Source organism: Procambarus clarkii, chromosome 72 (genome assembly GCF_040958095.1).
Source record: "Procambarus clarkii isolate CNS0578487 chromosome 72, FALCON_Pclarkii_2.0, whole genome shotgun sequence".
NCBI classification, from domain to species: domain Eukaryota; kingdom Metazoa; phylum Arthropoda; class Malacostraca; order Decapoda; family Cambaridae; genus Procambarus; species Procambarus clarkii.
In genome coordinates this window covers 7,207,618-7,231,587 of record NC_091221.1, presented here as the reverse complement: position 1 = coordinate 7,231,587, position 23,970 = coordinate 7,207,618, and the positions used below count along the sequence as shown (strand labels likewise).

General features: G+C 43.7%; 1 protein-coding gene across 4 annotated transcripts in view; it reads left to right on the top strand.

Moving 5' to 3' along the window:
- LOC123773625 (uncharacterized) overlaps positions 1–23,970 on the top strand; it is a 301,086-nt gene that overhangs the window by 77,549 nt on the left and 199,567 nt on the right. The window contains exon 2 of one of the 4 annotated variants that reach the window (XM_069312404.1): positions 9,515–11,359. The exons of the other annotated variants lie outside the window; for them this stretch is intronic. Within the exon in view, the coding sequence (XP_069168505.1) occupies positions 9,611–11,359 (1,749 nt within the window). The 5' untranslated portion in view covers positions 9,515–9,610. The remainder of the gene's footprint in view (positions 1–9,514; positions 11,360–23,970) is intronic. 4 annotated transcript variants of the gene reach the window in all.

Below are 23,970 nucleotides of genomic sequence, written 5' to 3'. Positions count from 1 at the left end.
AGATTTAGCTTAATTACAAAACAGTAGCATTTGCAATTATATTATACAAATGTGAGGTTTTATTTAACCGCTAAATGTGTAACCTATGTACGTGTGGTGGTGTATGTACGTATGTACTTAAGTACGTGTGGTGGTGTATGTACGCATGTACTCACTAAAGTTGTCCTTGCATGGGGGGGGGGTAGGAAGGTTGAGCTTTGGCTCTTCCGTCCCGCCTCTCAACCATCAATCAACTGGTGTACAGGTTCCTGAACCTATTGGGCTGTGTCATGTTTACATTTGAAACTGTGTATGGAGTCTGCCTCTACCACATCACTTCCTAGTGCATTAATATGTATGTATATACGTGTGTAAATGTGTAATTACCTAAGTGTAGTTAGAGGATGAGAGCTACGCTCGTGGTGTCCCGTCTTCCCAGTACTCTTTGTCGTATAACGCTCTACAATATATATATAAGGTATATAATGTGTGTGTACGTTGGCATGTCATCAACCAAAGAAGCAAACTGGCTAGCGGAACTTTCTGATAATAACGGCAAGTTTAACATTGAAAGGTGATATAATGGCTACCAGGAATCGCATTTCTCGCTCACCCCTATACACTATGCGGTGATTAGACTCGTCAAGCATGTAAATCTCCATTAGCGAAACCTGTATATCTTTCCTCCATCATGGCGGCTCTGTACTTGTTAAATGGTTTATGAGCTTGGAAACGTTGCGAAATCATTCCTCGACCCAAGATTAACCTTGTGACCTTGATTGAGCAAAGATGTTCAGGTTAAGTAAGTGGGAACTCAGATCACTACACACAGAAACCACAATTGCGTGATGCATCGAATGAACAAATCCACAAGGGCCGTGACGAAGATTCGAACCTGCGTCCGAGAGTACCCACTCAGATGCTTAATGATCCAAGGCACCAGAAGCGGAGGAGAGAATCTTGAGACGTTTATACATCCTCTTGTCTGGTCTAAGGAACACTGATGACCAAACCACACGTCAGAAGATGAGGAGACGACGACGTTTCGGTCCGTCCTGGACAACATTATCAAGTCGATTGTGCTGAGGGGAGGAATTTTCAAGGGAAAATGCCAAGCCAAGCACTGGGAAGGGGGGTCAGGATAAGGATTTGGGATGGGATGGGGGGAAGGAATGGTGCCACTTAATGGACGATCAGGGATTGAACGCCGACCTGCAAGTAGCTAGACTCGTTCTACCCTCCAGCCCAATGGTTGGGTCGTGATCAAATCGATTGTGATGTTGACCGAAGAACAATGTCTCCAAAGACTTAAAGATTAGCGATTGTAAGGATCTGTGAATCTTATTTATTTAATACCTTGAGGAACTATAGAGAAACATAGCCATCATGTGATCTAGCCCTATACGTTCACTGTTTTGACTAACTCTATCTGCTTGAATCGCAAAACAGCCAACTTACAATACTGACCCACGTCTGTGTGCAACCCGTTCTCGCAAATTCGTAAAGTCAATATTGACTTATTAACTACGTGCATAGGTGATATACTAAACATAATAGATACCCTTAAAAAGCTTCATAGAAAACACCGACCTTACCTAACCTTGTTAGTATCTTCAGATAAGCATCTTATTGCTTTGTAATTACAATTATTACTTAACCTATACCTATAATAGGTTAAGTAACAATTGTAATTACGAAGCTATAAGATGCTTATCTTAGGATACTAACAAGGTTAGGTAAGGTCGGTGTTTTCTATGAAGCTTTTTAAGGGTATCTATTATGTTTAGTATGTCACCTATGCACATATTTATTAAGTCAATATTGACTTTACGAATTTGCGAGAACGTGTGGATAGCAAAAAGGATGAATTATGTGTTTTTAAAGATTTATGATAAGAAAAAATTAACATGTTTTTCTTTTTTAGCAGTACGTCAGAGCCAAGAGAGTTTTTACCTATCAGTGCTCAAAATTAATGCTGCATGTGTTTGTTGCTTTCAATTACAGACAACAACAGGGAGCCGGTCGGCCGAGCGAACAGCACGCTGGACTTGTGATCCTGTGGTCCCGGGTTCGATCCCGGGCGCCGGCGAGAAACAATGGGCAGAGTTTCTTTCACCCTATGCCCCTGTTACCTAGCAGTAAAATAGGTACCTGGGTGTTAGTCAGCTGTCACGGGCTGCTTCCTGGGGGGTGGAGGCCTGGTCGAGGACCGGGCCGCGGGGACACTAAAGCCCCGAAATCATCTCAAGATAACCTCAAGATAACAAAAAACTCTATGATTATCAGTCTTTCTTAACAGCACTTTTGCGGAGTGAGCAGCGTTAAGTGAGTGAGTTAGATCAACACTCAAGGTCTGGGGGGAATCGTCTTCAATTTTACGGCCAGATAACATACAAAAATGGCACATTAATCACCCAAAGGCCTATTGGTCCATATGAGCAGCTCCTTACCTTGGAGTTTTCCGGGGCTTAGCGTCCCCGCGGCCCGGTCGTCGACCAGGCCTCTTCGTTGCTGGATTGGTAAACCAGGCTCCAGCATGTTCGTCCAATGTTGTAAACTTCCCAACTGGGTTTACTTCTGTGCAAAAATGTAGACCAAGACTACGTGTGTAGTCTTGACGTCAAGTAGACGTCAAAATTTGTAGATTGACGTTTCGACTGGATTCGAAGTTGCTCCCACAGAGCAACCAGCGTCTCCCTATTTCTTTGCCTGGTTGTAAACTTGTGTAATTGCTGTTTTGTGCTGCTGTCTTGGATTCCTTTTTCACGCAGCCTATTTTTACCTCGGTTAATAAACCTTTTGATTTATTTATACTCTTCAATTATTTCTCGCTTCCTCTAATCTTAGTCTCTCTACACGGAAGCTTTCTGTTACCCGGAATATATATATATATATATATATATATATATATATATGTCGTACCTAGTAGCCAGAACGCACTTTTTGGCCTACTACGCAAGGCCCAATTTGCCTAATAAGCCAAGTTTTCCTGAATTAATATATTTTCTCTAATTTTTTTCTTATGAAATGATAAAGCTACCCATTTCATTATGTATGAGGTCAATTTTTTTTATTGGAGTTAAAATTAACATAGATATATGACCAAACCTAACCAACTCTACCTAACCTAACCTAACCTATCTTTATAGGTTAGGTTAGGTTAGGTAGCCGAAAAAGTTAGGTTAGGTTAGGTTAGATAGGTTAGGTAGTCGAAAAACAATTAATTTATGAAAACTTGGCTTATTAGGCAAATTTGGCCTTGCATAGTAGGCTGAGAAGTACGTTCTGGCTACTAGGTACGACATATATATATATATATATATATATATATATATATATATATATATATATATATATATATATATATATATATATATATATATATATATATATATATATATATATAATCTATCGAGAATTCCGAATCCCGGGCGGGACAGAAATGGTTGGGCACATTTCCTTTCACACCTATGCCTCTGTTCACCCAGCAGTGAGTAGGTACTCAGGAGTTAGTCAGCTTATTGTGGGGTTGCAGCCTGGGCGGGGTCAGTAATGTGACCTTGAAATTACCTCGATAAAAGCCAAAACGTGTATGAATACACCCTGGCTTCCTGTCCCCCGAACATAGGGGGACATATATATATATAATATATATATATATATATATGTATATATATATATATATATATATATATATATATATATATATATATATATGCTCTAATGTTAGTCATTGGTAAACCTACCTAGGGCGCTGGTGGCTGAGTGGACAGCACGCTGCTCACGTAATTCTGTGGGTTCTATTCCCGGCGCCGGCGAGAAACAAAATGGGCAGAGTTTCTTTGACCCTGTTATGTAGCAGTAAATGGGTACCTGGGAGTTAGACAGTTGTTACGGGTTGCTTCCTGTGTGTGTGTGTGTGGGAAAAAAATAACAGTAGTTAGTAACAGTTGATTGATTGACAGTTGAGAGGCGGGCTCACATCACCCGTCCCCTCACACACACACAAAACAAAACATGCACGGAACCACGGAGTTACGGGCTCACCATAGCCCGTGCTACATGGACATGTCGGTCTGAGTAGTTAAATCTAAAATAACAACAAAGCGTAGTTATAGTTCAATAGACCTCTTCGTTACCCCTTGCTCATGGTGAGTCCCAGATCATGTTTACGTGAATCAGAATACCTTTCGGATTGGAAGCCTATGTGGTGGAACATGTGTGTGTGTGTGTGTGGATGATCTGGACTTAGAGGCTTGGAGCGCGTCGAATGAAGCGAGATTTGAGAAGAATGAGAAGATTTGAGGCTTTCGAGTCTTGAGAATTTGGGTTTGTGGAAGAGACAGAGAGAGAAAGAGAGGTTATGAAGTTTCGTTGCTTGTGGGAGGGATTGGGTGTCCTAGCCATGGATGGAGGAATGAATTGCGTGTGGAGGTGGGTGTAGTGGGAGAGTGGGCGTGGGTGTAGTGTGAGAGTGGGCGTGGGTGTTGTGGGAGAGTGGGCGTGGGGTTTTTGGGTTGACACAGCGGATGTGGACCGCAGAGGACCTCACCCAAAACGTTCTTTCATCTGTATATGGTACTTATCCGACCATCAGTCAACTTCCCCCCCCCCCCATCCTATCTATCCACCTATCCTGCAATGCATACATCCAGCTATAATCTATTTTCGGTTCCCTATTCCCCCTCCCACTAGCCGTATCTATCCACCACCGTCAGTCGATTCATCCACTCCATTATCCATATATAAAACCAGACAATATCCACATATTCTCACATGTTTCTTTGTGTTATAAGGCTGTGAATTCATGTATACTATGCATATATGTATTATCAGAATTAATACAATGTATGTTACCCCTTAGTTGTATAAATTGTTTTAATACTATGCATGAATCAATGTATCTTTTTTCTGTCATAAGTGGCCATACACATATGACCATAAGTGTGCATTAAATAATAATAATATTAATTAATATTAATATTAGTATTATTATGATTATTTTTATTAAATAAATCACAATGGCATGATTTGTAAATGAGAAAATCAGTCGTATCAATGAGATCATTTAAATTAGGAGTTCTAGTGAATTATTGCAAAAACATGCAATAGGTTAGACATAGAAGTTGTTGAAGCTAATTCAATTCAACGTTTTAAACTTAAATAGGATAAAAAGCCTGAGAAATGAGTCATTGCATTACATTCAATGTAATGCAATGACTCACTTACATTCTTAATGTAAGAATGTTAGGAAGACAGGGCCAGGAGCTTAGCTCGACCCTGCAAGAATATCTAGGTGAGTACACACACACACAGTTGACTGGCAGTTGACAGAGAATACACAGTTCTCCAGTTGAAAGGCGGGATCAAAGAGCCAGAGCTCAACCCCTGCAAGCATAACTAGGTGAGTACACACACACACAGGGGGGACATGATCACCACATTCAAGATTCTGAAGGGAATTGATAGGGTAGATAAAGACAGTCTATTTAACACAAGGGGAACACGCACAAGGGGACACAGGTGGAAACTGAGTGCCCAAATGAGCCACAGAGATATTAGAAAGAACTTTTTTAGTGTCAGAGTGATTGACAAATGGAATGCATTAGGAGGTGATGTGGAGGAGGCTGACTCCATACACAGTTTCAAATGTAGATATGACAGAGCCCGATAGGTTCAGGAATCTGTACGCCTGTTGATTGACGGTTGAGAGGCGGGACCAAAGAGCCAGAGCTCAACCCCTGCAAGCATAACTAGGTGAGTACACACACACACACAATTAGGTGAGTACACACACCATAGAAAACACACGAGAAATAGAAAACCATTTAGAGGGGCGTACCCGCGCAAAAACATAAATCAGGCCTCCCCCAGTGACACGTACCCTGGCCGGCCCTGAGGTATAGGATATCAGTCGAGCCACGGGCAGGGCTACATAGGGCCCCTGTAGCCTCATGGCTACCCTAGAGGGTAGCAGAACAGCTTAGGGACGAGGCAATGCAATGTAGGGCTAGGCTACCAGTGAGATTTTCTATTGCATTTTAGACCTTGGGTTGACATACATACACAGATATATGTTTATATATAGCTACATATCAGCGCGGTGATGTAGTGGAGGCCTAGATAAGCTTATCAGCCTTATCTTCAAGGTTTTTATCTTTCGTATTACCTTTGTCTTTAGCGTGGTCTTGTGTGCCGTTTATGTAGCCGTGTATACATATATATGCACGGTCATGCGTTTAATACATATATGTATTATGCATACATATTTGCCGTTTATACGTATTTGTATAGTCCTGCATAGCCTTAAATACTGCTTTGCACAGCTACACACTCCTGATGCGCAGATGCAATCTGAAATGCGATTCCGGGCGCAGATGCGGTTAGAAGCGTGATTCCGGGGCGCAGAGGTGGTCAAAGGTGCGCTCCAAGTGCACAGGTGTTACAACATCAGTACACAGGTGTGTGTGGGGGCGACGTAGGTCGGAATTAGCATGAGTCACACTGCTGGTATTCGCAGCTGTGGAATACTTTTTGGAGGGAGCATTAAGAGTGCAGAGAGAGAGAGAACACACTTGTTCTAACTAGTAATTGATGTTAAATAGGAAGGCGTTGGTGTGTGGGTGTTAGATCTTGCTAAATGGGTTCGAGTCCCGACACGCCAACACGGCGTATTTATTCACCTATTTCTGCCTGCAAGATTTGAGTTAAGCTCCTGGGTCCCGTCTTTCCAATCGTCGGGACTGATACTTGCCTATTTTCAAATGGGTCTACTATATCACTAAGATCAATGGTGCAGTGTACGTTTGTGGAGTGATCCTAGGCGTCATGGGTTCGAATCCTGCAGTCGGGTCATTTAGAGTTCTTAGTGATTTATGGCTTGTGTGTTCCTGCAGCCTTTGTCACATGTCTCCTTCTTTTTGGTACTTACTCAATAGTCTGTTTTTACCTACCTCATTAATTCCCCCCCTTAATATTTTGTATGTGGTAATCATGTCTCCCCGAACCTAAACCTCACGTTTCGCTAGACATGAACTCCATCCTGAAGCGGCATATTTCAGGCTTGGTATGAGATATGTGATATACTAGGTTCTGAATTATTCCTTACACAAAATTCTGTAGGCAGTTCTGATGTTTGCCTGTCTCGCATATGCCGCTGATGATATCCTCTTGATGTGGGCTTCAGGAGACAGGATCGATATATATCAAACCCCTAGATTTTTTCTCTCTCTCTCTCTCTCTCTCTCTCTCTCTCTCTCTCTCTCTCTCTCTCTCTCTCTCTCTCTCTCTCTCTCTCTCTCTCTCTCTCTCTCTCTCTCCCTCCCTCTCTCTCTCTCTCTCTCTCTCTCTCTCTCTCTCTCTCTCTCTCTCTCTCTCTCTCTCTCTCTCTCTCCCTCTCTCTCTCCCTCTCTCTCTCCCTCTCTCTCTCTCTCTCTCTCTCTCTCTCTCTCTCTCTCTCTCTCTCTCTCTCTCTCTCTCTCTCTCTCTCTCTCTCTCTCTCTCTCTCTCTCTCCCTCCCTCTCTCTCTCTCTCTCTCCCTCCCTCTCTCTCTCTCTCTCTCTCTCTCCGAATATCCATGGGAACTTGTATTCAAGACGAAATGTAATGGAGTAGCAGACTGTGAAAAGTAGGAAGGTCGTAGCGGACAGCGAAATATAGGGAGGTCGTAGCGGACAGCGAAATATAGAGAGGGTCGTAGCAGATATCGCGTGGAATGAGGAAGTCTCCCATCACGTACCGGCGTCGGCTCTGAGAGCAAGGCGTGCATAAGGACTAACTTGACCACGGTACTTCACCCTCTTGAACCGACCATGTACGACTGGCGTACCGGGTGCGGGCTGGGTGGGATAATTGCCTAGTATGGTCGTTAACGGTGTCTCCTCTACGGGTAGTGGAGGTCTTGATGTTAGGGGATTCAACGTGGACGCTCGCTTGTGCTCACGCAGGCCTGTATATAATAGCTCTCCCTCCATCCACCCTTTCCATACTCCTCATGTGCTCTCTTCCTTCCACTTCTTCACCCTCATTCTCTCCTATATACCTCATTCTCTCCTATCTACCTCATCTCTCCTATCTACCTCACCTCCCTCATCACACACACACAACGAGCGGACATTACTGCTCCACTTGTGAACTGAATGAGAATTCTATACTAATTCTAGCCGGTATGGTGGTGTGAATATTTGATTAGAAAAACAAAATCGGAACCCCCACGTCTCTCTCTCTCTCTCTCTCTCTCTCTCTCTCTCTCTCTCTCTCTCTCTCTCTCTCTCTCTCTCTCTCTCTCTCTCTCTCTCTCTCTCTCTCATTATAACGAAAACTTACAAGCAAGCAAGAAGTGATCACCTTTCCATATTCTTTTAACATGTGTTTCCGCGATGCTGGCGCCGTTTTCTCGATGGTAAATACAGAAGGGGAGACTATCGTATTGTCGCGTTGTGACTGCCCTAGTCGAAGAAGGGGGAGGTGACGGGACCGGAATAGTGAGCTGTCTATTCGCGCGTTCTACTGTCTAGTCACTCAGGGGGAAGGAGGGGACTTGCTGTGTGAAGGGCTAGAGAGGGAGGGGGTGGAAGAGAGAGAAGGGTGGTGGAAGAGAAGGGGGTGGCACTACAAGGCCCCCCCCTGGCACCACGTGGCTCCCCCCCCAAGCAATCACCCCCCTTCCCTCTCACCTGGAGACGTAAGGAGGGACTTTACAAAATAACCCAGGAAAAAGTAATAGAAAGATTATTGTTATTCTTGGCTGCTTTCTTCCGTGTTTTGTCTCCTTCCTCTTTCCGTCTTTCTTGTAAGTGTTGACTTCCTCTTTCTCCTCCTCCTCCTCCTCCTGTCTTCTATGCCGTGTTTACCAGCGAGTGACGGGTCCCAGGATGACGGGTCTCAGGATGGCGTCACACTTCCCTAATTTCCCTCCAAGACTTGCCAATTTAAGTCTGGTATTCTCCTTTCCTTACTACCTGCCAGCACACACGCGTGCACTCCAAATGTACACACACGCCCGTGCACTCTAAACACACACACACGCGCGCCTGCACTCCAAATGTACACACACGCCCGTGCACTCTAAACACACACACACACACACGCGCGTGCACTCCAAACCCACAGGCACAGGTAGACATGTGCTGTTCTTCCCGTATAGCACAGCACACCACCACCCATACCGGTGTGCACACACATGTGCTTTTTTGGGGGCGTGCACTTAGTAGCACGGCGTTATGTAATTGAGAAGATTTTTGTCGCTATACCCATGGTGGGAGGTGGTGGTGTATGGTGCTAGGATGTGTCGCCCTTGCTCTCTCTCTCTCTCTCTCTCTCTCTCTCTCTCTCTCTCTCTCTCTCTCTCTCTCTCTCTCTCTCTCTCTCTCTCTCTCTCTCTCTCTCTCTCTCTCTCTCTCTGTGTGTCTCTCTCTCTCTCTCTCAGTAATATATAGGCATTTGGGAACGTGATATTTTTTTCATTGTAAATTTGTACGTTCACGCGCGTCGACTAGTGTAGGTAGAAAGATTTGAAAAGGTATCTATTTTTCAGCACAAACCCTTTAAAATTCACGACACCATGAGAGAACTGTAACAGTACTGAACATTCAACATGTGAGACTTAAAGAGCAAAGATTTCCCACGTACAATGGCTTCCATAGTGGATGGCCACCATCTCGACTGCCCGCCGCCTTTCCCTTCCCCAAGCGATGCCTGTTCTGTGGGCGAAGTGGTGGCCGAGGAGCCCCTGGCCACAATACTGCCTTCTCCCGAAGAAGGCCTGAGTGTCTTCTTCCTCTCTGGGTCGCCACCTCGTACACCATCGCCGACGACCTTGCCCTTCGATCACCAGCGGGGGAACCTGCACCACTACAACCACCAGTACCATCAGCAGCGCTACCACGACCGCCACAAGCACCACCATCAAGGCTACGACCAGCACCAGCACCTCGCTGCGGGTGCTCCTATGGACAACAGATGCGTCATAGCAATAACCCAGCCGAAGGAGGGCGACTTCGAAGCCGTCGGGGAGGATGGTGGAAGTGCCATACACAAGGGAACAAGCAGCAAGGACTGTGACGGTCGTCTGGGGACGATGGGGCGTTGCGTCATTCCAGTGGTCAGTGACAAGGAAGTGGGTCATTTCGAAATGGAAAGACAGGAGGGTGAAATTACACAACGTCAGCCATATTCGCGCGACTGGCTGACCAGTCGGGAACCAAGTGCCAGAATAGTTCTCAAGGGAGCGATTGCTTTCACGCATGACGGTGAGGGGACCGATGAACAAGCGTACAGAAAGAACAGAGACACGGCGCAAGTAGTGGATGAACTGACGGGTGAAATATGCAGACATTTGACCGATAAAAACAGAGGTGTTAGCATAGGTGACGTGATGACAGACTCTTGCAGCAGTTCCTACTTGGAAAGTTATCTACCAGAGGCTCCCCCCAGACGAAGTCGATCTAGGAATCGAGTGTGCAGCGATTCTTCCGTCTATATTACAGGAGACGACGACGTGCTCGACCACCAGAGTGCCAGCCACGACCTTTCTGGTGAAGGCCGCTACGGCAGCAGCCTCGTCATCACGCTAAGTTATAATCAACACGACGAAGATGAAAGGTTTCTACTGCCCTCTGATCCAGCGGACACGGAAGATGACAGTGTGTTTGCTGGTTACCTCCCGGATAGCCAGACCAACGCTTCTGACATTACGGATATGTATAGAACTTCGAAGCCACCATCGAAGAAGCGATACTCCGCCAGTGATTTTATCAGAGATACGATCTGGGCACCGCTAGACAAACAAAGCGACTTCAACAACAGTGTCCAGGCAGAATACAGCACCCAGCCAATCTACGCCAATGTGCCTGAGACACAGCCAGAGAGAACCACACATAAACACACCTCGCAAGATTACTACTTCGAATCTCGGACAGAAAAAGAATCGAAACACTCTGAAACTAATCTAAATTTACCTCCAAGAGAAAACCTGGAGTCCAGTGCAATAAACGAAGCCAATAAGTGCGCAACGAAAAGAAAACAGAGTGAAAAACGAATGGTGAACATAGAGTTTATAACTCGACCTCTCCCTCCCTCGAGTGACGAAGCGTCGGCCATCCCATCCCCGCCGCCTCGAACGAAGTCCCCCTCGAAGAAGAAAAAGAGCCGAGCTCGAAGTTCCAGCCCACCGAAGAGCGACACTACGAACGATTTTCCACACCCTCGGAGGGCCAGGTCGTGCTGCCTGCACTATCGCGAAGGTCTCCGCCTTCAGGAGTACCTGCAGGAGAATGGGATCACCCCAACATCCCTCCTGGACTCCTTCTTTGAAAGTGGGATGGTGGAGGACGACCTGGGACAACTATCCTCGGATTTCAAGTTTTGTCAACTGTATCAGGTAAGTTTCATTATTCTTGTTAGATGCCCTTCGATCCCAGCTGGTCGAAGTGGTTGGGCATCATTGCTACAATTCAGCTGTTTAGTATTTTTTTCATATCCTTGTCCAGTGCAGCACACTGGCTTAAGACTTTCTCCTGACCTTGTCTCAGTCTTGGCTTTTGTACAGTGATAGACTCTAAGATAATGCTCGATGGTCTCTTACATGCATGAAAAACTTCCAAATGTAGTTAAAAATTGGATTTTAAATTAAAAAATGTATTTGTAAAGAATATTTTGAAAAAGATTTAATCAGAAAGAATACTATAGTGCTGCTGATTTGATGGTGAGGTGAGATTGAAACTCTCTCTCTCTCTCTCTCTCTCTCTCTCTCTCTCTCTCTCTCTCTCTCTCTCTCTCTCTCTCTCTCTCTCTCTCTCCCAACCACTTAGATTGGACGTTAGAACGACGGTCTCGCTTCATGCAGGTCGACGTTCAGTCTCCAAGCGTCCATTAAGTGGTTGGGCACCATTCCTTCCCCCCCGTCCCATCCCAAATCCTTATCCTTACCTCTTCCCAGAGCTATATAGTCGTAATGGCTTGGTACTTTCCCTTCCCCTACCCCCCTCTAGGTAGATAATATATTCTCACGAGAACGCAGTAAATCTTAGTTAGGTTGAAGAATTCCGCAATTTCCTCCCACCCATTACTGTGTGTGTGCGTGTGCGTGCGTGTGCGTGCGTGTGCGTGCGCTCCGGGTCCAGCGAGCTGTGATTGATGGTGTTAGTTGTACCACCATATTCTCCTTTCTTAAGTTTCCTTCAGCTTGTCTTCCTCGTTCCTTCCTTCCCTCTGAATCGTCTTCTTGGAGTTTCTAATTCCTCCTTTCCTCCTTGGAGTTGTCTCTTTCCATTCATCACTGTTATTCCATGTGTTTCTTTTTCTTTGTCACTGTCTTCTCTCTTTATCTATTCCATTCTATTGTCTTCCTTTTCCTCTATTCTTCGTTCCTTATCATCGCTTCTATTCCATGAACTTTGTTCTCTAGGCTTAACATCATGGGGTTAAATAGTTGATTAATAGACGAATTATCTGATAGACAAATTGATTAACAGTTGAATTATTTAATAGATGAAATATATTTTCAACAGACAAAAGTAATTATTGTATTGCTATAGGAATATTATCTTTAACTTGTCTGATGGGGAGTGTGATGCCTTTTCAGGTCATTAGATATATTTGTATATATTGTATGTAGCGTATGTATATATATATATATATATATATATATATATATATATATATATATGTATATATCTTATACATTGGTGTATATTGGCAGCAGGATTTCATTTATACTTGTTTCATTGGATATGACAGCATATTCTGTATTGATTATTTTCTTGTATAGGGCTTCTATGCCTCTAACTAGTGCATCTGGGTTTAACTGGAAGCGGAGTTCTCCAAAAGTCATCTTCATTCGAGATGAAAATTAAATAAATCACAATCCCTACACATAGGGGTATAGGCGCTCAACAATAATACAAATGCATATGGGACGTAAACACACATATATAGAAGCAAGTGAACATTGTAAGTTGCAAGAACGCTTGCAGAACGTTCACGTCCAAGCGGGAGCAACGAGAAAGCCAATGGAACACCCTCTTCCCCCTTCCCCACCGGGACACATAACATGAGAACAGTGACACATTGTGTTACGACCAAAGGGGGTGATTTGTATGTGTCACAACTTCCCCCGTCTACAGACTCACGAGAGGTAACAGTAATAACTTAATTTTAGTGTTTGAGCCTCAGGAGACATCAGTCAAATGTCTGGAACGACTGCCGGAATACAAGGGGTTTAGGGAATGGCTGGTGGAAACTGTGCTGGACCCCCCAGACTCACTGTTGCCAAATTTGGCTTCTGGCTGTCGCCAAGTTGCCTGATATTTGTTGACTTGTGCCAACTAGATGAATGACTGTTGCCACTCACTATCATCCTCATCACTTCCCTCCCCCCCCCTCTCACACAGACACCACTACCCCCCACCTAATATAACAAGATATCTCCCCCTCTCCCCTCCCATCTCCCCTTCCTCCCTCTCCAATCCCCCGAATCCACCCAATCCACCCGTAAATCCCTGTACCATCCCGTGGGTGGTGTTGACACCAACCTGTCCTCTCTCAATACGTCGCATTACGAATGGAATGGAAGTACCTAGATGCCTGGTCGAGCCGCCGGCTTCCTGTCCTCGTGGAGGACACTAGTGTTAGTGGCCTCCTCAGGTAAATCAGGTAAAACCAGGTGAATCAGGTAACCGACCGGGTTTATGAAGCTTGGATCTGATTGGTTACCGTAAACTGCTGGGTTTGAATATTTTGTTATAATGAGTGGCGCCATCTGGACGGCCGGATTCAGATGGTGGTTAGACAGTTAGCGCCGTGTGGTTTAGTGACGGATTGTGGTGATGGGCGTTCACTATACTGAAACTGTCTGTCTCTCTCTCTCTCTCTCTCTCTCTCTCTCTCTCTCTCTCTCTCTCTCTCTCTCTCTCTCTCTCTCTCTCTCTCTCTCTCTCTCTCTCTCTGTCTCTCTCTGTCTCTCTCTCTCTCTCTCTCTCTCTCTCTCTCTCTCTCTCTCTCTCTCTCTGTCTCTGTCTCTGTCTCTCTCTCTCTCTCTCTCTCTCTCTCTCTCTCTCTCTCTGTCTCTGTCTCTGTCTCTGTCTCTCTCTCTCTCTCTCTCTCTCTCTCTCTCTCTCTCTCTCTCTCTCTGTCTCTGTCTCTGTCTCTCTCTCTCTCTCTCTCTCTCTCTCTCTCTCTCTCTCTCTCTCTCTGTCTCTGTCTCTCTCTCTCTCTCTCTCTCTCTCTCTCTCTCTCTCTCTCTCTCTCTCTCTCTCTCTCTCTCTCTCTCTCTCTCTCTCTCTCTCTCTCTCTCCTTCAATAACAATGTGATTGACTACGGAGAACGTGGTTCTTCTATGAAGAACGTCAAGATATTCTTTAAGTGACCAATTTGCCTTAATCTCCGTAATCCAATGTAGGGATGATCTATTACCTCAGTGTAATATATCTGTTATTATCAGTGCTACAGCTGCGTGCGTGTACTTACCTAGTTGTGCTTGTGGGGGTTGAGCTCTGGCTCTTTGGTCCCGCCTCTCAACTGTCAGTCAACTGATGTACAGATTCCTGACCCTACTGGGATCTTATCATATCTGCATTTGAAACTGTGTATGGAGTCAGTGTGTGTGTGTGTGTGTGTGTGTGTGTGTTAATAGTACGAAGAGTAAGGGGAGACATGATCACCGCATACAAAATTCTCAGAGGAATTGACAGGGATGATAAGGATAAACTGTTTAAACACGGGTGGTACGCTAACAAGGGGACACCGGTGGAAACTGATTACCCACATGAGCCACAGGGACGTTAGAAAGAATTGTTTCAGTGTCAGAGTAGTTAACAGATGGAATGCATTAGGCAGTGATGTGGTGGAGGCTGACTCCATACACAGTTTCAAATGTAGATATGATAGAGCCCAATAGGCTCAGGAACCTGTACACCAGTTGATTGACAGTTCAGAGGCGGGACCAGAGAGCCAGAGCTCAACCCCCGCAAGCACAACTAAGTGAGTACACACACACACACACTCTCACACATCCCCAGGAAGCAGTCCGTAGTAGCTGTCTAACTCCCAGGTACCTATTTTACTAGTAGATCAATAGGTGCATCAGATGAAAGGGACTGCCCATTTGTTTCTTAACCTCGGCCGGGTATCGAACCCCAGCCCTTAGCACCACAACCCCTCGAGCGCTGTCCGCATAGTGCTGAGGAAAGCGTTTCACTGAAGCTCTCTTCAGCATCTTCAGAAGCAGCAAGATTTACACAATATACCACCATTCTATTCCTTTCCCTTCCCACTTTTCTCTTCCTCCTCTCCATCCCATCCTCGGTGGACTCACTGATAGCATCACCACGCACCACGAACGTGAGCACGTCGAGGCGTGTAACAGACATGACCTCTCGATCCGCTAACCTGTTTGTGTTAGCCTCTAGTCACTGCACTGGGACGCGAAGTTGTCACAAGTCGAGCCTGGCCTCAAGCCAGCAGGGACATACGTGTACGAACGATCCACTGGGGTACTTTCTTGTACGTGCCTTCTAGCACGTACAAGAACTCTACCTATTGGGCACATTGAGTACAAAAAAACACAAACAAACAAACAGGGTCTTTAAACATCAGCCCCAAGGGAAGGGGGGTGGATAGTGAGGGGGGAGAGTCGAACCTGTTGTTTCTGAAAGTTGGTCCTATTAGTCCAGAGAGTCACAGCCAATTTGTTTCTGGGGAGACGACCCTATTTTTCCTGAAGAGTTGGTTCTCTTGTTCCTCAAGAGTCTGCTCTCTTATTTCTCAAGAGTCGGTGGCCCTCTTGTGTCTTTGTGACATCAATCAATAATATTATGATTTTTGTTATTTGTCTAATTTAGATTTTTAGTAAATCCCTTTATTGTCGGTCCTGAGACCTTGAAAAGGTTAGGGGCACCTGTGTGGGTTAGTGGTACCTGTGTGGGTTAGTGGTACCTGTGTGGGTTAGTGGCACCTGTGTGAGTTAGTGGTACCTGTGTGGGTTAGTGGTACCTGTGTGGGTTAGTGGTACCTGTGTGGGTTAGTGGTACCTGTGTGGGTTAGTGGCACCTGTGTGGGTTAGTAACACCTGTGTGGGTTAGTGGCACCTGTGTGGGTTAGTAACACCTGTGTGGGTTAGTGGTACCTGTGTGGGTTAGTGGCACCTGTGTGGGTTAGTGGTACCTGTGTGTGTTAAGTGTGTACTCTACCAAAGTCGAAGCATTTCTCTTCAACTGTAGTAGTAGTAGTTAGTAGTAGTTAGTAGTAGTTAGTGTATAGTGGTCACTATAACCTGTTGCCTCAGGTGAGACAGGGGGGGGGGGGAGTTGTTTTTTAGCTGTTGTTGTGGAAAGGGGGTTAATTGGGTGCTTGTTGTTAAGGACTGATGGTGTATTTGCTGTGTGTGTGTGGGGGGGGGATAATGGTGGCTGGTTAGTGTGAGTGGGAGAGGGGGGTGGGTGGTAGTTTGGGGAGGTGGTGGTTGTGGGTCAAGAAGGGAAGTGGGTGAACGGATGTGTCATCCAGAAGTGGATGAGTCCTGCGGATTACTTTTTCAACATTGAGTACTTTGTTGAATAAGTCTTGGGTGTTCGTTGGAACGGTGATCATTGTTGCACTGCTGGGGGAGAGGGAGGGTTGTGGGAAGGGGAGAGGGAGGGTTGTGGGAAGGGGAGGTGGAAGGGTAGGGGAAAGGGGAGTAGGAAGGAGAGAGAGGAGAAGGTCGCCTTCCGTGTTGCTAGCGTGCCGGACACTGTGCAACTCTACATGTGCAGTTTCCATCGTGTTATTCACGCACGGATGAGCGTGTATACCAGTCCACACACACACACACACACACACACACACACACACACACACACACACACACTCACACGCAGGTGTAGCCAGCTTCTCTGTGTATCAAACTCGCAATTTCCTTGGCCTCTAAAGCTTTTTAAAGCAGCATAAGCAACTCAACAATGTGCAACACCTGCCTCAAGTAACACAACAACCTCACACACACGTAACTCAAAAAAAACGCAGCCAAATAACCGGAAAACCTAGAGAGGAAACCCCCAAAATCTAGGAATTTTCCCGGTCTGAGACTCACGGTCGACGGGTCCACGAGGTTGCTACTTTTCCTCAGCAGCGTAACCGCTGTTTTTAGCGCCTTCCTCCACCGGTAGTCATAACCTAGAATCATTTCGAGGAAGAACACAGCGGCGAGCCGCAAGTCCTGACCGCTCAGGGGGACAGGGTGAGCGGAGACGGGCAGGACTTGGTGGGGCGGGGAATTATTACAAGTAAATGATTACCCGCGCAGGAATTACGTGTATTTCTTGGTTTTCCGCGTGCCCTGGCTTCCACGTGCCTCGGGCTTTGCTAGACTTACTTTATTAACTCATATTACAACTTTCTACCTACCTATGCTGGTTCCACACCAGCACGAGTCCTCATGCATAGTCATGTGGTGGGATTAGAGCTGGGATCTAGTCTAGATCTCGATCAGAGCTGTTGATCTGGGATCAACTCCAGCAAAATAGTATATACGTACCCAACTCAATGATGAATCAACCCAATTAATCCCTGGAATGACTGGGATCTATCAGTTGATTTCGTAAATGCACCCAAGAAAGATAGTGTACACTCTACATCATTGCAACAGTTAACACGGCAGAGCATCACTATATATATATATATGTCGTACCTAGTAGCCAGAACGCACTTCTCAGCCTACTATGCAAGGCCCGATTTGCCTAATAAGCCAAGTTTTCATGAATTAATATTTTTTCTCTAATTTTTTTCTTATGAAATGATAAAGCTACCCATTTCATTATGTATAAGGTCAATTTTTTTTTATTGGAGCTAAAATTATCGTAGATATATGACCGAACCTAACCAACCCTACCTAACCTAACCTAACCTATCTTAATAGGTTAGGTTAGGTTAGGTGACAGAAAAAGTTAGGTTAGGTTAGGTTAGGTAGGTTATGTAGTCGGAAAACAATTAATTCATGAAAACTTGGCTTATAAGGCAAATCGGGCCTTGCATAGTAGGCCAAGAAGTGCATTCTGGCTACTAGGTACGACATATATATATATATATATATATATATATATGTCGTACCTAATAGCCAGAACGCACTTCTCAGCCTACTATGCAAGGCCAAATTTGCCTAATAAGCCAAGTTTTCCTGAATTAATATATTTTCTCTAATTTTTTTCTTAAGAAATGATAAAGCTACCCGTTTCATTATGTATGAGGTCAATTTTTTTTTATTGGAGTTAAAATTAACGTAGATATATGACCGAACCTAACCAACCCTACCTAACCTAACCTAACCTATCTCTATAGGTTAGGTTAGGTTAGGTAGCCGAAAAAGTTAGGTTAGGTTAGGTTAGGTAGGTTAGGTAGTCGAAAAACAATTAATTCATGAAAACTTGGCTTATTAGGCAAATTTGGCCTTGCATAGTAGGCTGAGAAGTGCGTTCTGGCTATTAGGTACGACATATATATATATATATATATATATATATATATATATATATATATATATATATATATATATATAGACTAGAAACAAGCGCAAGCACTTACCGTGTGCTGATCTCTTGACTCTGAAAGCTTGATGGAACGCTTTGGCAGGCTTTTGTTCTGCTTGTTAGGAGGGTGTGAGGTCTTTTAGCTGTCAGAGAACAACCTCCCTTCTAACCCCCTACCCCCCCCCCCCCCCCCCTTGGCGCCGGAGGTAGGTATTGAGACATCATCCGCCCCCAAGCTGATTGAGTGCATACTGTGTGTGTGTGTGCGTGTGCGTGTGTGTGTGTGTGTGTGTGTGTGTGTCGAGGGAAGGTAAGGGATGGTTTGTTTCTAGTGAAGTTTAGTTTATTTTGCTCCTTTCATATATCTAACTTCAGGACTCCTGGACGTGTCCTTTTTATTAGTATCCCCTTAAAATATGCCAACTTTTGTCACCGCATTTCTACCATATTTGAGTCACGTTCGTGGGAGTTCGTGTGTGTACCTTTAACGTCTGTTCTCGACGCATTGCCGTTTCTCCCACGAACCCCAAGCTACCTCACCCTGGGAGACGTCCAGGTAGCTCCCAGGGTGACTGCTAACTCCTGGTGGAGTACTAGAAAGTGGAAAGTAAAGTGGAAGATCAAAGGTGGTATAGTAATCGCGAACGACGAACAGAAATTAGAAAACGCGAAGGGGGAAAGGTGAAGAAAGATTGCGAATGGATAATTGACGATTCAAAGAGAAATAGAATAATGTGATGATTCAGCGCGGAAGGTGGATTATTAGCCGTAGAGTAAAAGGGGTGATAATAGAAATCTGTGAAAGTTTGAGGTTCAAGAATGATGGAACAAGGGAAAAATAGCGAGAGAATATGAAGGCATAAGAGAAAACCAAGAACATGAACATTTTCAGCAACACTGAAACTGACTTCAAATTGGAAAGCTGAAAGTGAACGGACTTAATGCTGGTTAAGGAAATTGAAAGAAGGAGAAAGCGAAAAAAACAAAACAGAAAATAAGAATACGAACAGCAATGCAAAAAATTAATAAATCTCTGTATAACAGGGAAAATATACCAAGATAAATGAAAGACATTTAGAAACACATGAAATAACCAGAAAATAAAGAAGAAACGCCATTAAAAAAATTATAGAAAATCAGTAAAGACACATATAAACGAGCCCAATAAAGACTGAAGGTTAAGAAGTATGTTAGTAAAGTAAATAAACGATAGTAAAGGTTATTAATAAGTCAAATAAGCTATTAATAGGTCAAATAGGCTATTAATAGGTCTTAAAAAGGCTATTAATAGGTAAGAAATATGCTATAATAGGCCAGAAAAACTATTAATAGGTCAGAAAAAGGCTATAATAGGCCATAAGAAACTATTAATAGGTCAGAAATAGGCTATTAATAGGTCAGAAATATGCTATAATAGGCCCGAAAAAACTATTAATAGGTCAGAAATAGGCTATTAATAGGTCAGAAATATGCTATAATAGGCCAGAAAAACTATTAATAGGTCAGAAATAGGCTATTTAGATCCTAGTAGCTTAATACCCAGCCTGGTAACTTCAGGTTCGTGGAGCCAACTGAGATATGAAACCCGGTCAGGAACTGAGGAAGCAGTATTGTAGTTATGTATTTATGGTAATACGGCTGAAGTTTGAATATCAGAAAATGTATTTTAATTTTCCCGAAATCAATAAATGATATTGTATATTACTATAAAAAACAATTGTATTTTTTAATAAAATAAGTACCTATTTTATAGGTAAAGGTGTCTGTCTGCCTTCGTATAGGAGGAATGGTGATTGTATTTAACTGACGTGTTTTATCGAGTTACGGCCAAAATATGAATAGCACAAATATTATATTAATTTTCTCGGCATAAGTGAATAATGTTGTATAATATTATAAGAAAAAAATCATCGATTCAACTATTTTGTGTTTCAAATATTTACAGAGTTAGCCGGCAGGGACAAAAATCGTCGTGGGGGTCTGAATGTGATCCCGGCACGCTGTTCTCTTTTGAATTATGGCAACTCCTACCAGCCTATGTTCGTTCCCTACCTCAGACAATTCTCTCTGTCAATTTTGGGAAGGCTAGCCCCAAGCGTCTGGTCTTCAACTTCGAACAGAGACATTCTCTTTTATAGTATAGATTTTTACCTTTCCATTGCAATAATAATCTTGCTATAAATCATTATATTTTTCCTAATGCTGTATAAGCTGTAATTATACGTGTTTCATTAATAGTCGTTTGATAATATTACAAAAATCGCTACAGTTACGTTACATGATCGTTGAACACATCGTTTAATAGATAGAAATGTCCTGAAATCTTCGATTTTTTTGTATAAATCCTTTTTCATTATTTTGTTTTCCTGACGTGTAAAATCCCCTCCAATTAGTGTTTTGAAAAATAATATTGTACATATATATCCATTATAATGAACAGGCCTGGATATATTATGTTTTTTAACATATTACATCAGTGACTTTTTTAAGGGTAAACATATGTATTTGTACATGTAAATACAGTGTATAATATCCCTGGTTTCTAGGTAACCTTAGTTCAGCTCAACGGGAGATAGTGTACCACAGCTGCTATTTAAATAGTTTACCTTCACGCGCGGGAAACAAAATCATATGTCCGTACTCGGCGGCTTCCGATGGAGGAGTGCTTGAGTCGCGGGACAGAGCATTAGACTCGCTGGTGTGCGCATGCGTGCTGGGCTAGCTGGAGTGCGCATGCGTACTAGGCCAGCTGGGGTGCGCATGCGTCCACTTCGGTTCCGAGTCCTGTGGTCACGGAGAATTTTTAGTGTCAGAAGGGATTTTTTTTCCTTCTCTCTCGGCTTTACCGTTGTGAGTCGGGGAGTGAGAGAGGGAGGGGGAACTATCAGGGGAAAGCGCCAAGCCAGCACGACTATATAGCACTGGGAAGGGGTCAGGATTTGGGATGGGACGGGGGGAAAAAGAAATGGTACCCAACTACTTAATGGACGGCCGGGGGGATTGAACGCCGACCTGCATGCAGCGAGACCGTCGCTCTACCGTCCATCAGCCCAAGTGGTTGGGTAAATGGATAGTTAGGAAGGGAGGAATGGGTAGTTAGGAAATGGAATGGATAGTGGGTGATTGAGATGGCCCAATTTACGCTTCTCGATGATTGATTGGCCTCTTTTGCTGTCATCTTCATCATTTGCAAATGTTTGTTTATACTTTATGAATACGAAATTGTAGATGTATATTGGTTCTCACATCAAAGTTCTCGTTAGCATGTATAATTGGGTCGTTATTTGACAATAATAATCCTGTATGACACTTATATTGGACGAGAGAGAGAGACAGAGGGGGGAGATAGAAGAGAGAGAGAGAGAGAGAGAGAGAGAGAGAGAGAGAGAGAGAGAGAGAGAGAGAGAGAGAGAGAGAGAGAGGGAGAGAGAGAAGAGAAGAGAGAGAGAAGAGGGAGAGAGAGAGAGAGAGAGAGAGAGAGAGAGAGAGAGAGAGAGAGAGAGAGAGAGAGAGAGAGAGAGAGAGAGAGAGAAGAGGGAGAGAGACAGAAGAGGGAGAGAGAGAGAAGAGGGACAGAGAGAGAGAGAAGAGACGGAGAGAGAGAGGGGGGGAGAGAGAAAAGAGAGAGAGAGGGGGAGAGAGAGAGAGAGAGAGGGAGAGAGAAGAGAGAGAGAGAGAGAGCGTGCGTCTTAAAACACCAATTACATCGTCTTTTGTATCGCCAACGAATCTACAGTCACGTTAGTAAAGTCCTCAGCGTTACCTTACCTTGCAGTGGTTTCGGGGCTCAACGTCTCCGCGGCTCAGTCCTCGACCCAGGCCTCAGATGTTGTGGGGAACCAAGCAGACGCTACATATAATTATATAATTAGATTCAGCCCTGCATTACTGTAATTTGATGAAATTTGCAATAATTACATATATAATATATAACATATATGTGTCTGGCGCAGGTAATTTGGGTAATATATATTTCTCCTAATAAGCGGACTTCTCTGGTTCTTGTAATCAAATGCTAGTTTTATGGGTTTTTCCGACACTTGGAGCACATAATAAATTCAAGGATTTATGTTCCGAGTTGAATGGATGGAAAAGATTAAGTGGGAACTTCAGCCAGTTTCTGCTTTGCTGAAATTTGAATATTTTAGAAGTTCCAAAAGACCTTGAAGTTCCCAGAGGTCACGACGTCTCCTTAGGCTGCAGTGGCACCTCCATAGATCTCCAGTATCAAATAATGATACTGGTAATGGCTCTAAGGGGCTACCACTTACGGGCTATTCATGCCCGTGCCACCTTTTGGGTGGTTTAATCTTCATCAATCAATCAATCACCTTGAAGTTCAAAAGTCTCTGACTTTAAACGTTCCGGAAATTTTAACGTAATCTAAACTTTCGTGTATCTGGAACTTTCAATAATTGCAGTGACTTAAAATTTCAGTGTCAATTTAATTAAGTGATGTTTGGAAGACCAAACAATACGGGATTCATACATGTAGGTGTTAAAAGGGATAGAATTAGCATTTCTTCCAAAAATAGAAATGTTTCCAGAATTTTAATGTTTTGAAATTTGAACTTTGAATTCTTTATAATAAAATTCTGGCAAACTTTAATTGAAATTTAATGTTTCTGAAATTAAACTGTTGCACATATTTAGTTTTTTCCTTGTATTTTGCTTTCCCAGGCACTTACTAAACCCAAATATTTTGCATGGCCCAAAATATTTTTCTAAACCCAATATATTCTAAGCCCAAAATGTTAATTTTTAGGTTCATGACTTTTTAGATATTTTCTAAATGTTTTCTAAAAACCCGTTCCAGAATTTAGGAGTGGCCATAATTTAGAAATCTTGGTTGTTGGCCTCACCTATAGCCATAAAGATGAAGGTGGTGGACCTCACCACCATGAAGATATCAACCCGCTCTCTTAGCTATCAGGTCATCTTTTATCTATGATAACTAACATTACAAATGTAAGCTATAAAAAGTACCGGTCCACAAATATCCAAGTTTTCCACACATGGGGAACTCGTGAGGTTAGGTGGGTTGGTTGGGTTAGGATAGGTTAGGAGGCTGGATAATTTACGGAGTGACAAATGAAGCGAACGAGGTGATTGATACGTGAGATGATGGCTATCACTGTTGTTCAAGTTCAAGTATGTTTATTGAGACAAGAAAGAAATACATCTCAAAGGGATAGAGTAGCTTAGTCTATTTCTATCCTCCCAAATCAACGATCTTGTGATCTTGAAGACAAACCAACTCCCGTTTTCTTGAGCGGCATCGTAGACGAGTTTCTTGAAGCCGTTATGTGTGTGGGAAGAAAGGAGGAGAGGGGTTAAGGGGGGATGTGGAGACAGAATGGGAAATAACGACAGAACAGAAGGGAATGAAAAGAATCAGACATGGCAAACAGAACGAAGATTTGAGAAGAGATGTAGGAAGTATGAAGAATATTAGAAATCGAGAAGAAACTGGAAATGAAAAAGAGTACA